Genomic DNA, 13474 nt, shown 5'->3' with positions numbered 1-13474 from the left:
TTTGGCATCCTGTAGTCCATATGACCTTCTTAGGCTGCTTTATAGAGGTATGTTCAGTGAGTGGAACCACAATGGTCCCACTATCCTTCACAAACCTCCTGTAATACCCATTCAGGCCAAGGAATGACCTGACTCAAGTCTGAATTTTGGGAGCATCCCAGTCCAGAATAGTCTGAATCTTGGGTTGTATAGGTTATACTTTGCCTCCACCTACAAGGTGGCCCAGATACAGTACAGAACTCTGCCCTATCTGGCACTTTCTGGCCTTGATCGATATGCCTGCCTGAGGTGGACCAGGTCGGTCGGTCGGTCTGTCTGTCTGTCTGTCTGTCTGTCTGTCTGTCTGTCTGTCTGTCTGTCTGTCTGTCTGTCTGTCTGTCTGTCTGTCTGTCTGTCTGTCTGTCTGTCTGCCATACAGCTAGAGCGAAAGCTTGAGCAATGTTATAGTAAACAGATTTTATTTACAACTCCTTAGAGTGCATTCGAAATGCCAAAACAACAATTTGAGGTCACACACCCTGTTCTCGCCAGCCAGGTTCCGGATAATGATAAACGCGGCTGCGGGGACCACCTGCTGACTTGACTCCGCATCCCGAGGCCTATCTGCAATGCATGAGCAGACCTCGTAAAACAGACCCAAGAGCAGAACACCATGTTATTATCAGATGTCAAGCGAACTAGAGCAGTGCCTATAAAAAGCACATTTAACACCCATTTGTTTCTAACACCCAAACGATGACTTACTATCACGGGAAGCAGGCTTCCCGCTGAATAAATTATAGAGTGTGGAAAAGAAAGCGCATCATTTAGAAGAGATGAACTCTGCTGCCTCTTACCTCGCCGGAGCTCCGAATCTGGGCTTAGCGCGCCGTCGTCGAAAGGTTGCTCCATCCCTGCGTCAGCACGACTGTCCATGCCCACATCCTCCGGGAATAAGCTGCTCAAAACAAACACAGATAACAATATGAGCGAACAGAGAAAGGGGAGCATTATTAAAAGGTGCGCAGTGTGGTCTGGGTATGTTCATGTGTGGCTATTGCCAGGGCACAAGTCCTATAAAAAGAAGTGAAGGGACTGACCAAGTAAGACAATATGCAAATGACCTCATGACGTCACGACGTAGCTCTATAAAAGAAATAAAATAGTGCATTTTAAATTATTTGGGTAAATTCTGGGACAGACTAACCCATCTGACAATCTTACAGTGTCTGCATTTATATACAGGGACAGAACAAAGGCAAAAGCATGCCTCTCTTGAGTACCTGTGAAGAGAAGGCAAGCTGCGTGCCTTAGTTTCCCTCTGTGGCATTTACATTTAAATGTAAGGTTATGGGCGGCCCCCAGTCAGCATATACAAACAAAAGGAGGCCGGATGGCCCCTTGACTTTGGTCCAGCTGGAGGTGAAAAAAGGCTCCGTCGCTGCTGGGAATGTAAAGCAGGCAACGTGCAAGTGCTGCTGAACGTGTCCCGAACGTGTCCGGTGTCTGAAAATTACACCGGGACAAGTTCAGCATATTTCTGTGGGGCCCAACTTCTTGGCAGGGGGGACAGCGTCCACCCTGTGAAAAGAGTGGGGGGACGCCATGTACCTGCGTGTACCCCCGACTCCAGCCCTGGCCACTGTATATCAAGCAGGAACAGCCTGATGAGAATGCCAGTATTTTAATTGAGTTGCCACACATTTCTGCATTGCTCGGTAAAATGATTTATTATACACGATAACACCAAACACTTATCCGTGCCTCTGTGTAAACTCGCTGTGTTTGTGTGAATTTATTCATTGTAATTTCATATTTCTTGCAAACCAACGTGTCTAGGTTTTGCAGAGAGCCTAATTTTCGAGTATAGTATTTTTTTTAAGTTGAGGGTAGTGTAAAATTTGAAAAGAACAGTGTATTTCATTCCAGTGGGGAGGTCAGGATTGACAAAGGCAATAGGTCTGGTGCTGGCTGCTTTACTTTTGGCTTTGTTGGTGTCGTTTGTGAATGCTTTTTGTAAAATTGGACAAAGGGACTACTTTTTGTGTGTAAGTGCACACAGTGAAAGAGCTGAATGCCATCACTCAGAGAGGTAAGTCAATAGGCAAAGTGGCTGGCCTATTGCCTCATGCTGTATGCTGTGATGGATGGTACAAAAGTGTAAATGACAGCAACAGACCTAAGAATGAAGAGAGCTGATAGAAAGCTCCTATTAGTAAATATATCATATAGACTTGTTCCATTTTATAAAAAGGTCCTGGCTGACTTAAAAATCTAGAAACTCGATCATGCGTTTTCACATATAAAGGGTATTGGATTTCTTTTTATGGTCTGGGCAAGAGGAATTGTCATCTGTCTCTTTAATCGCATGCACTCAAACGCATAAATAAAAAATACCCAAATCTCTCTCTCTCTCTCTCTCTCTCTCTCTCTCTCTCACTATATATATATATATATATATATATATATATATATATATATATATATATGTGTGTAAGCTCCCAAAGTTGCACCAGCAGCCAGGTCACTCGCAGGCGGGTGCTATAGCGTGGCGGTGCCCCACGTGAATATGCAGCTCCCAAAACTCTCGTTTGTCGAACAGAGTTAAGCACTCACAGGAGGGTTTCCGTATCGATTATTCTTTTATTTCGGCAGAAATCAAATAGCAAGACAGACGCGTTTCGAATAAATCTTCATCAGTGTCTCATTGATGAGACCGCGCGCCTACTTTAAATTCCTTGGCCAGTCAAAATATTGGAGACCCCTGTAATTTCATAGCATTGATATTATGAATTTTGGAAATCCGTTTAATTCCCTACATGTGATGTTCCCATTTGTTATACTGTCTCCACTTCTCTATTAGTTGTCTATCTCGCACCTTTTTTCCCCTCTTTTCTCTCCATCCCCCTTTTTTTCTGTCCATTCTCCGTCTCTTTTAATAACAGGGAACAATAGCCAATACATGGCGTTATATCGACTTCAACACATGTGAATGTCATATACTATTTACATGACTAATCGTTGATTACAATTTATTTCATTGTTCAGCAATATCTTATGAACTATTTCAAACATGATTATTGCGTGCATAATGGCTCCTTGGATTAAGAGACTTATATTGTATGGACATTAGATGTGTGAATCTATCACTTCAAGATGGCCGCCCCACTAGTAACGGAGAGTGTGGGACTTTAGCCATCCTTTGTTTCTGTTGTTGTTTTGTGAATCTGTTCACGCTGTCGCGCAATACATGACGTAATGTGTATTTAAAGTAGGCGCGCGGTCTCATCAATGAGACACTGATGAAGATTTATTCGAAACGCGTCTGTCTTGCTATTTGATTTCTGCAGAAATAAAAGAATAATCGATACGGAAACCCACCTGTGAGTGCTTAACTCTGTTCGACAAACGAGAGTTTTGGGAGCTGCATATATATATATATATATATACACACACACACATATACATATATTGTTATGAGAGGACCAAAGTCCTATTGGCCCACGTCCTTCATAGGAACACGAGTCTCCACCAACTGCCTGAGTTGGTGAAGGTGGCATTCAAATGCTGCCATAGATGTGCATTTATAGTCAAAATGATCCCTATGTACACCCTCATTGTCCCCATTGAGAGCTTATTGTGGGGACGGTCACTGCATTAGGTGGATAACTTACGCCGTTGGGAGGGAACTAGATCACTGACCATAGGAGAATGTTACAAAGAAGGGAAAATCCTGTCTATGGATAAGATGGTAACTGACATACAACTGCCCTACACGTATTTTTATAAAAACTACGGGTCACTTAGACCAGCCATGAAGGATATGTGGGTCCCAGACGATACAGAAATACTGCATGTTGGGGGAGAGTACTAAATTGATCCCTGGTTCTACAAATCACTCATGAACAAGCCCTCCATACAAGATGCTACAGACAGGGGGGAATTTCTTTTGGGCAGGGACCTCATGCATAGGGAATGGGACAAGATTATGGGATATACGCATACTGTCTCCAGAATTTGCATACACACAATTCAATTATTTACATTCGGCCTATCTTACTCCCAGATGACAACCTAATGATGGGGGGTCAACACTCACAAATGCTCATGATAGGATGAAACAGATGCAGACTTCCCACGCAAGGTATGGCAATATGAGGTCTTGCGGACCTACTAGGAAAAGGTGACCACTGGCCTTCGACATACTTCTGAGATATGCTTGCTGGGTTAATTCCCCAGATCAGCTGCGAATAGATCCAACACCAGATTCATGGATTTAGCCCTGGTGCTAGCCAAAAAATGTGTCGCTATGCATCGGAAGGCAACAGAGGTCCCTGCCACAGAGAGATGGAAATGTGATGAGGGCAGGTGAGCTTCAAGCGAACACCTCACACTACTGAGGGAGGAAGGGAGAAACTTAGACAATACTCCGTAGCGGAAAGGTGGAACGAGATTCTCACGGCCTTCATTCATTTGAGAGGACGTCAGCCGACCATGCATCATCGCACATACCAACCATAGATGCTGCGGATGCTAGACCATTGGCATGACAGAAGACACAACGATGATATGCCCGCTGGGCAATGCCACACACTCTATACTATATCGCTAGACAAGGACAGTTTCTGTTATATTTTGCTACAATAACTGTTTTTGATGATGCTGCAGTGTTTCCTCATGTTACACTTTAAGTCAACAGATGGGATACAGGAAGGCTACTTCAGCGTCGACCAGCTCTTGAGTCCCCACAAATTTCATACAAAGATCAAGCTGTGAACCTACAGATTGGCAAAATAACTTAATTGTAAATTGTGCACTATGAAGATGCATTCCTAGCAAGTAAATGTGACCTCTAGTATGCACATTTGAACCTGTAAGAACACTAACAAAACTGAAAAGCACAACAGAGTCTAAAAAAAATACATACATATACTGTATTGTGATGGACAGCATTTCAACTGATCAGAGGTGCTCATCCACCTACAAAGAAGTGTGCTTCAGTGCCGAGACCAGTGGGATGATTATTTACTTTGACATTCTTTATCATTCTTTCATTTTTTTTTATAATCAAGGATGGGTGTTTAAACTATGCCTTTAGGTTACAGTAAATGAAAGCCAATAGTATCTTTCCTTTGCACAAATAAGAATCATAACTTCCTGTGATGTGTATTAAAGCTTAAAAGCAATTGGAGTAGCTGTTCTTAGGACACCTGCTTGCTAGGAAGCACTGTCCCATTCCACTAAAATGATGTATTATAGGGGTATTTTTTTAATGTAAAATTAGTATTACAAACATATGCCTAGCACGTCTAGGCCCGTTTTCTTTTTTATCTTCTTTTTTATTTTTGTGGCATATGCATGTAAGAAAATATGTATATTTAAGGCCAGACCTATATGCTTTGCAAATGGTTCTTTGTAATGTAAAGAGTCACAACCGCGCTTAATATCTGAAATATTAGTTCCTACAACACAATCAATATCATTGGTGAAACGCCATAATGGTCTTTTTGTTACACTCCAGTAATGAAAGAAATTACTTATCTTGGAACTTTCTGTAACTTTTAGTGCTGTAGATTCACTGCTCTGTACGGTCATGTCATCTGGTAATGGTTGTTGATGTTGCAAGCTTTTCTTTTAATTGTAGGTTTCGGTTTTGAGATAACTTGTGATTCCCTCTCTGAAACCCACAATGCACCAGGACAAAGACTCCACTTATGATTGTGTTCCCCCAGGATGAGCGATAGCAAGTGAAGTCAGTGAAGAAGGACAGTAAATGACTAGATATGCAGTGTGCCAGAACTATCATGTGTGAAATATGAACCATCTGAGGCATAAGCTCATACCTGAGCAGGTGGGTGGGTGTATGTGAATCTACAGCACTACAAGCTGCAAATAGATAGTTACACGGTAAGTAGCATGTTTATGTTTGAAGCATATGTAGCCGTAGATCACATGCCCTGCATAGGCTGGAAAGCAATACACTACCTATTAACTGGAGTCTTGCGAGTGGATCAGGCAGATGTGTGAAATAACACTTTGAGGACAGTTTGTCCAACTTATGCATTTTGTCGAACATACATTTTCACACAGTAATGCCTTCTGAAAGTGTGTGGTGTGGACCACGTAGGAGCCTAACATGTGTTTGAAAGTTCTATACTTTCCAGGAAAGCCATTGTGGTTTCCTTTTTGTGGGTAGAATGTGCTTAAGGCAGAGTATGAAAAGTACATTTGGCATCAGCGTAGCCATATCGCAATAGACTTAGCCTCGCAGTGCCCGACTTGGAGGCTGGATTTCCCAAGTGGTGTTTTGCATAGGAACACAGAGTTGCTTTGTCTTGCAAATGGTTTTGATGTTCATAGAGAGGTCTAATACATTAGACCTCTCTTTACATGCAATGTGTGCAGTGCTCATCCTGCTACTATCTGGGGAAAATGGGGACACAACTTCTTACAGGAATTGCAGATTCCTCCTCAGGACAACCTGATCCATATGAATCTGGATAAAAGACTCTTTCAATGCTAAGGCCTGCAATTCATTAACCAAACACAAGGAAGTGATTGCTACTGGAAATTCTACCTTCTATGAAAGCTATTGCATCTGACAAGCATGTAATAGCTCAAATGGCTCTTGTGACAACTAGATTAAAGTCCCATGGTGCCTTTTACAGTCCTCCATGAAGGCTTTGACCACTGAAATCTGAAATAACGATCTATGTGGCTTGTTTTGCTTTTAAGCAACCACCACTGCTAAATGATCCTAGTGAATGTGTATGCTAACCCTAATTTCTGTGAATAGAAATGGTATCATATACATATACTGAACTGTATTTTGGGGATTTAACTCCCTGTTGTGTACTTGGTGTAGTGTGTCCTGCGAAATAGGCCCATAACGCTGCTGTCCACCCGTGGTAGATGCTCCACTAAGAGCAGAATTTGATGATGAATGGCCCAGTGCCATATGAATTATGCCAATGCCGATAACTGAGGCAAGTGAGTGTCTTTTTGCTTCTGTTATCTGTTTTTTACTAGTGGTGTATTGCAGGGAATTAACGTGTAAAATGTTCTGAGTGATAATTGGACTGTTGAAGATTCTAAGAACCTGATATGCATTGTCTGATGCTTCCATCAACCTAAACAGTCAGGTTCCCCAACCTGCGCGTAAGGAACCTGTGCTAATGGTCATCTGCAATTGAGGGCCTGCCCAGTAAAGAGTTCCTTTCATTCTACCATTTGAGATTGTGCTGTACTCTACTCTACCAACACTAGATCTTGCCTTTGACCCATCACTTGTGACCATTGCCTGGACGGACACTTCTGTAATGGACGCATATGCAGCTGAGAGTGCGGCAGTATGGCAATGCAATAGATAATCATCCCCAAAAATGTCATGATCATTCCTACTGATAGAGCATGTGATGTCTGATAAACAGAGTGCAGCCTCTATAATGACACCGCCCTCTCCTGGTCGGGGTAGGCTTTGTCTGTTGCTGTGTTAAATATCATCCTAATAAGGGTTGTTCCTGCTGTTTGTAGAGATGTGACATTTTGGCATTGTTTGTGAAGCCTAACCTGTGAAAACAATAACACAACAGTCTGAGTGTGTGCTAGGCATTAATGAACGCTGCTCTTTATCAGGTACTTGTCCAGATATGGACAGACATGAACGGCCCTGTGGCACAGAAGCGCTGCAACTGCTGCTACACATTTCACGAATAGCCTCATGGTTGTTGTGGCCCTGAAGGGCAACACTTTGAATTGATGGTGTTGTGCATCACTGAAGTTGTGATGAATCACCAGATGGATGAGGACATGAATGTAGGTGTTTTTGAAATCAAGGGTTGCCATATGATCTTCTCTGCAAAATAGCAGATTTAACTCATACAGGTGGGTCATTTTGAAATGCTCTGGCAGTATGTAATAGTTTAATGCCCTCCAGCCAACGACATGTCACAGTGAAACAGTTTTCTTTGGGATGAAGAAATATAGAGAGTATAACTCTTGACCTTTTGGTGCAAAGGAACAGGTTCAGTAGCACCTTGGCTGAGACGTGTGTTCAGTTCTTTGTGCAGTAGTCTTTGATGTTCTTGACTGATTGCAGTGAGTGCAAAGTGGGATGTTTTGTGGTGTGGTGTGGTGTGGAACTCCAAGCAGTATCCTTGTTGAACAATTGACAGGAGTCACTTGTCCAAGGTTAACTCTCACTGTGAAAGGAGTAACCTTATCCCTTCTTCAAGCAGGTGTTGTGTGAGTGGGGGATGAAGGGCAAGTCATTCTTCAGAGACAGACACATTTCCATGGTCACCTCTACTCTTTCCTCAAAAGCTGCCTCTGGTGTAGGTCGTTTGAGGCTGTCCCTCCAGAAATGGCTGATACTTACAAAAGGCAGAAAGCTGTGGTGTTGCCACAGCCTTAATACCCCATCTCTTCCATTAGCACCAGAAATACAGTTTTACCAGTTTGAATATTGAGTACCTTCATGGCATTAGCTGTGTCTGAGTGTTTCTTTATTTTCGTCAATACAGTGTTCACTCATGGTCCAAACAAATATACACCATCAAGGGGGACATTGATGATGTGCTGCTGGATTTCAGGTTGAAATCTGGACACCCCGAGGTCTGTCTGAGTTGTGCCTTCTCACACTAGTATTAATTTATCCAGAAGCTGTGTCTGCTGCATCTAATGCACAGAGCATGTTTGAATTTGATAAAGATTTTTCCCTCCTGCACAAACTGTTTATCAAGTTTGTACTATGCTTTAAGCAGATGGTTGACCAATTTCTTCTCCTCCCAATGTCCCAATGGTACCTGTCAGAAATGTGATTGATAGTTGGCAGAGGTTTGCACCCTGTCCAAGTAGGGACCACCAGTCTAGTCAGTGTAAGTCAGATACACAACCTAAATTGACCTGTGGTCACCCACTGGCAGTTTGGCACAGAGCAGTCAGGATTAACTTAAGAGCCAATATATGAAGTATTTGTGCAACACTTAAATTACAGTAACTCAATGAAAACACCACAAAAATATTCCACACAGGTTTAGAAAAATAGAGGATATTTATCTGAGTAAAGCAAAACTAAAACAGTCTGAACTCACAAACACTTTGGGCTGGCAGGTCCCCCACGATCCCCTACGCCTCCTTCTCGGAGTATTCGATGGCTTGGATGGCTCTCGAGCTGACAAGCGTTTCCTAGGTACGGCAGTGGCAATGGCCAAGCGAGATATCGCTGCGGCCTGGTCTCAAGCCAAGCTTCCCACTGTTCGTAAATGGCGCAGAGGTGTGGATTGGTGCGCGGCCCAAGAAGAGCCCCTCTTTGGGGCCAGAGGGTGTCCGGAGAAGTTTGAGAAGGTATGGGGCAAATGGTTAAACCTGCTGTTTTGAATTTTGTGTTTGTTTCCCTCTTATATGGTTGCTCTCCTCCCTCATATGAAACAATTTGTTTACGGGCGGTCTACTTGGATCACGCCTCCTGCTGTCTGCTGATGATGGACTTCGCTGTATCGTGCATTTCTTGGCTGTCTTTATATGTTTTCGTTTTTACAAATGCTAATAAAATTGATTATCAAAAAAAAACAAGACTAAACAACAAAAAAAACAAAATGTAGAAATCGAGATAGGAATTTTTAAAGATTAAATGTGAAAATCGTGCTTAGTAGTCACTAGCGATCAAAAGGTTACATAAACTCGCAAGTGACCGATGGAAATTCAAAGTTCAGTCTGACCGCAATGAAGGGCAGGCTAGCTACAGGACCCATAGAGGTCCAAATGAAGAAATATCTTGGAAGGAGCTTTTGTTTATGTTGAGAGCCTACTGTATCGTCGTCGAGCCGTGCAAAGATGGTCCTGTGTCATTGTCTAGCTCCATTGAAGTGAATGCAATGCGTCATTATTGAGCCGCGCATATTATGGATCCATCGTCATCGAGCAGCCTCTGTGTCAGTGTCGAAGGGTGATGTGTTGGAAATTCTCATGTAGTCAAGGCAATGTGTTAGGTTTTCCAGAAATCAGCTGCAGAAGCCGCTTCTGAGGTCCAGGACTGGAAGGAGCACCTCAGACAAGGGTAGGACTCATAGATGGCAGAGTAGAGAAGCACTAGCAAATTTGCAGAAAGTATTTTGTGTCCCTGAGACTTCAGAAAACAAGAGGCAAGCCAGCAAGTCCTTGGAGTCACTCTGAGTTCAAGTGAGATGGGTACCAGTCCTTGTCCTCAGCAGGGCAGAGCTAAGCAGGCAGCAGGGCAGCTCAGCAAAGCAGAGAAGCAGTTCCTCAGAACAGTCAGTCACAGCAAAGTGGCAATCCTTACAGCACTGCAGTCTTTACTCCAGCAGAGTTCTTCCTAAGTCCAGTAGTATACTGATTTAGTAGGGTCAGAGCCCTGATACTTATACCCCAAAGTGCCTTTGATGTGTGGGAAGACTTCAAAGGAATTCTATGAAATGCACAAGGATCCCTTTCAACCCAGTCCTGTCTGCCAGGCGATCTGTGGGGGTGTGGGGGTGAATCAGGCCCTTGAGGTCAGGACACACCCTTTTCTGATGTAAGTGTGAGCCATCTCTCTGCCCAGGAAGGCTATCAGAATGCAGATGAGCCCTCTGTCACACCCAGCACTTCCTGTGTTTGTGGCTGTGTCGAGGGAATGCACAAATTGGAGCTGTCACCCAGTCCAGAAGTGTCGCTGCAGGCACACAGAGCAAAGTTAAGGGCAGAGAAATGTCCACTTTCTAAAAGTGGCATTTCTAAAATGTAATATCAAATCCAACTTTACCATTAATGAGGATTTATCATCACCATTCCAAAGATAAGAAACATGATGTACCTGCCTCTTTCTGATCAGGAATTACAGCTTAAAAAGTGTTTTAAGGAATCTCTAATGCTAGCATATGGGAGGAGTAGGCCTAACAAAAGTGAAAAATTAATTTGCTGTTTGTCACTACCGAGACAGGAAAACTTAAAAGCACATGTCCAGCCTTTAAGTTACACAACACCCTGCCCTTAGGGTTACCTAGGACGTACCTTAGGGCTGACTTGTTAGTAATTAAAGGGGAGTTTAAGGCTTGGCAAGTGGTTTTAAATGTCAAGTCAAAGTGGCAGTACACTGCACACACAGGCCCTGCAATAGCAGGCCTGTGACAGGTTTGAAAGGCTACTTGTGTGGATGACACAATCAGTGCTGCAGGCCCACTAGTAGCATTTAGATTACAGGCCCAGGATATATGGTATACCACTTTACAAGAGACTTATAAGTAAACTAAATATGCCTATCAGGTATGTACCAATGTCTCTATGTTGAGAGAAGAGAGCACATGCACTTTAGCACTGGTTAGCAGTGGTAAAGTGCTCAGAGTCCTAAAGTCAACAAAAACAGGGTCAGAAAAACAGAAGGAGGAAGCCAAAACGTTTGTGGCAACCCTGCAAAAAGGGCCATTTCCAACAGTACCTCTCATATCGTGAGAGGAAACCTATATAGTTGATCATACATCACTGTGTTGTTACTCCCACTGCAACTTGCATTCCAGACACATCAATTTAGCAGTTTTTCTTATATGGTGGTGGTGTACTATTGGTTTTCTGGGAAAATACTTTATTGCTAGAATTATGCAACACTAGGGAGTAAAGAGGTACATAAACCCTGATGCAAAGTGGGTCTTCAGGTTCCAGTTTGCATTTATTTCTATCCTGGATGGGACCACCCTGACTTTGACTTAAAGTTCTCTGCCACACACTTTGTCAAACTCTTCAACATGGGTGGGAATTGAATAGACCACTTAGTTTCAATAGGGTCGATACCAGGAAGTTATCTTCTTCCTCAATGACATGCTTTACCAAGTGGTTATCTGTTGCCCTCTCATTAACCGTGTGATATGCTATGGTATCATCTGATGGTGAAGCTTTTACCAGGTAAAGATCAAAGCTGGTATCTTCCTGGTGGTCTACATTCTAATTCTGCTATGGATTCCCCATCATCTGCCAGGTAACACTCATAGTGTGGATCCTGTGTGTCAAACCAATGTCCTGCTCGGAATCAGAGTGTGTTGAGTGCTTCAGTAAAGGTGAAAGCTGTGGAGACTATGGTGGTGGAGTATTGGGGCTTGTGGGTGGCTGAGGAAGAGGACTAGGGTCCTTCTGCCGACATGTATTTGGTATAGGGACCCTGTACAGCGCCTCGAGATAGGCTCTTCCAATGTTAGTTTCCTCTTCTTCAAATGTGTTGGATCTGCCTCTTGTTGACACGAAATAATCTTTCCAGCTTGAAGATGGATGTAAATGTTTCTCTGCCTGACACCAGACTGTTCTGACAGGTTGATGATCAGGGTCATGTCACTCAATGTCATAGCCAATGCCGAAGCTGGTCTCAGAGCCAATTTTGGGGTCAACTTCAGCACCAAAGATGCTGATTTGGTGCCTCAAGCCAAGAAGACATGGTTCGGATTTGAAATTCAGTGTCCTTAGCTTGAGGCTTCCACAAAGTCAAGATCAACTGTCAGTGCCATGTGGGCTCAGTAAAAGTGCCCTGAATGGACTGTCAAGGTGGCTTTGACATAGTCTTATTCCTCAAAGCTCAGTTCTATTGTGATTGGTGTTTTCCCTGACTTTAAGACACTTTTCAAGGTTGAACCCTGATGTGTTTATCCTCAGATTGTCGATGAGCTATTGGTGTCTTTGGTGCAGGTTTCCCCTGGACTCCCAAAGACTGTTCCTCTTAATAATAGGAGTCTCTGAGGAAAGGGTTTCTGGACTCTGATCCAGTTGGTACCGCCTGGATAGCTGAGGGACCTTCCCCTTCTGAGTAAGTTCTCTCGATATCACTTTCCTGGAGAAAGACATTTGCCCTGTAGGGTTCTTGGGATGCTTTTTGTAACACCCACTGATTTTCCCTTATGTAATTAATTGCATTTTTGTCTTTAAAGGTCTGACAGGCTGAACTACTTAATTCTTCATAGTCTCTGAACAAGTGAAATTGCAAATCCAGTGATGGTCCAATCATGGGAACTTAGAGCCAGATTTAGATCTCGGCGGCACTCCCGCCGTCTTTCTGCAGCAGAGTATACAAGTACTCAACCAAGCTGATGTTATCCCACCCGCCATATTTAGATGTGTGCCATCAGCATCGACAGACTGTTTCCTGTTCCGTAAGAGCCGCACCTTCGTCGACACAGTGGACTCCTCTGCTGGCTAACAGTACTCTGTTGCCATCAAGTTGGCAGGTTTGTGCCGAGACTATTTAGATGTCTCCGTTGGGCTGCCATTGTCCTAGCAGCGGTTTGCTGATGGAGTGAGCCACTGGTGGAGTGGAGACTGGTGAGTACTACTTATTAATGTGCCAAATCACACGTGTTGGATTTGCTTCTAAAATATATGTAGGTAGTGCGTATTGCCGCTTTATTTTTACATATTGCATTGCACACAAACAACACACACACAATATTGAATGCACACCCACAGGCACTACAAGCACAACACCCACAACCACCACAGCAACTGATTTTTTTTTTAATGT

At 43.3% G+C, this 13474-nt stretch overlaps 1 protein-coding gene across 1 annotated transcript in view; it reads right to left on the bottom strand.

Annotated features, from left to right (window-relative positions):
* The window catches only part of LOC146866111 (protein prune homolog 2-like), a 1273164-nt gene that overhangs the window by 232364 nt on the left and 1027326 nt on the right, over positions 1-13474 (bottom strand). Inside the window, exon 10 of the mRNA XM_085633391.1 lies at positions 837-937. Within this exon, the coding sequence (XP_085489517.1) occupies positions 837-937 (101 nt within the window). The remainder of the gene's footprint in view (positions 1-836; positions 938-13474) is intronic.

Source organism: Triturus cristatus, chromosome 2_1, assembly GCF_964204655.1.
Source record: "Triturus cristatus chromosome 2_1, aTriCri1.1, whole genome shotgun sequence".
Lineage (NCBI taxonomy): Eukaryota > Metazoa > Chordata > Amphibia > Caudata > Salamandridae > Triturus > Triturus cristatus.
The sequence above is the reverse complement of the archived record's forward strand: the minus strand, read 5'-3'. Positions and strand labels throughout refer to the sequence as shown.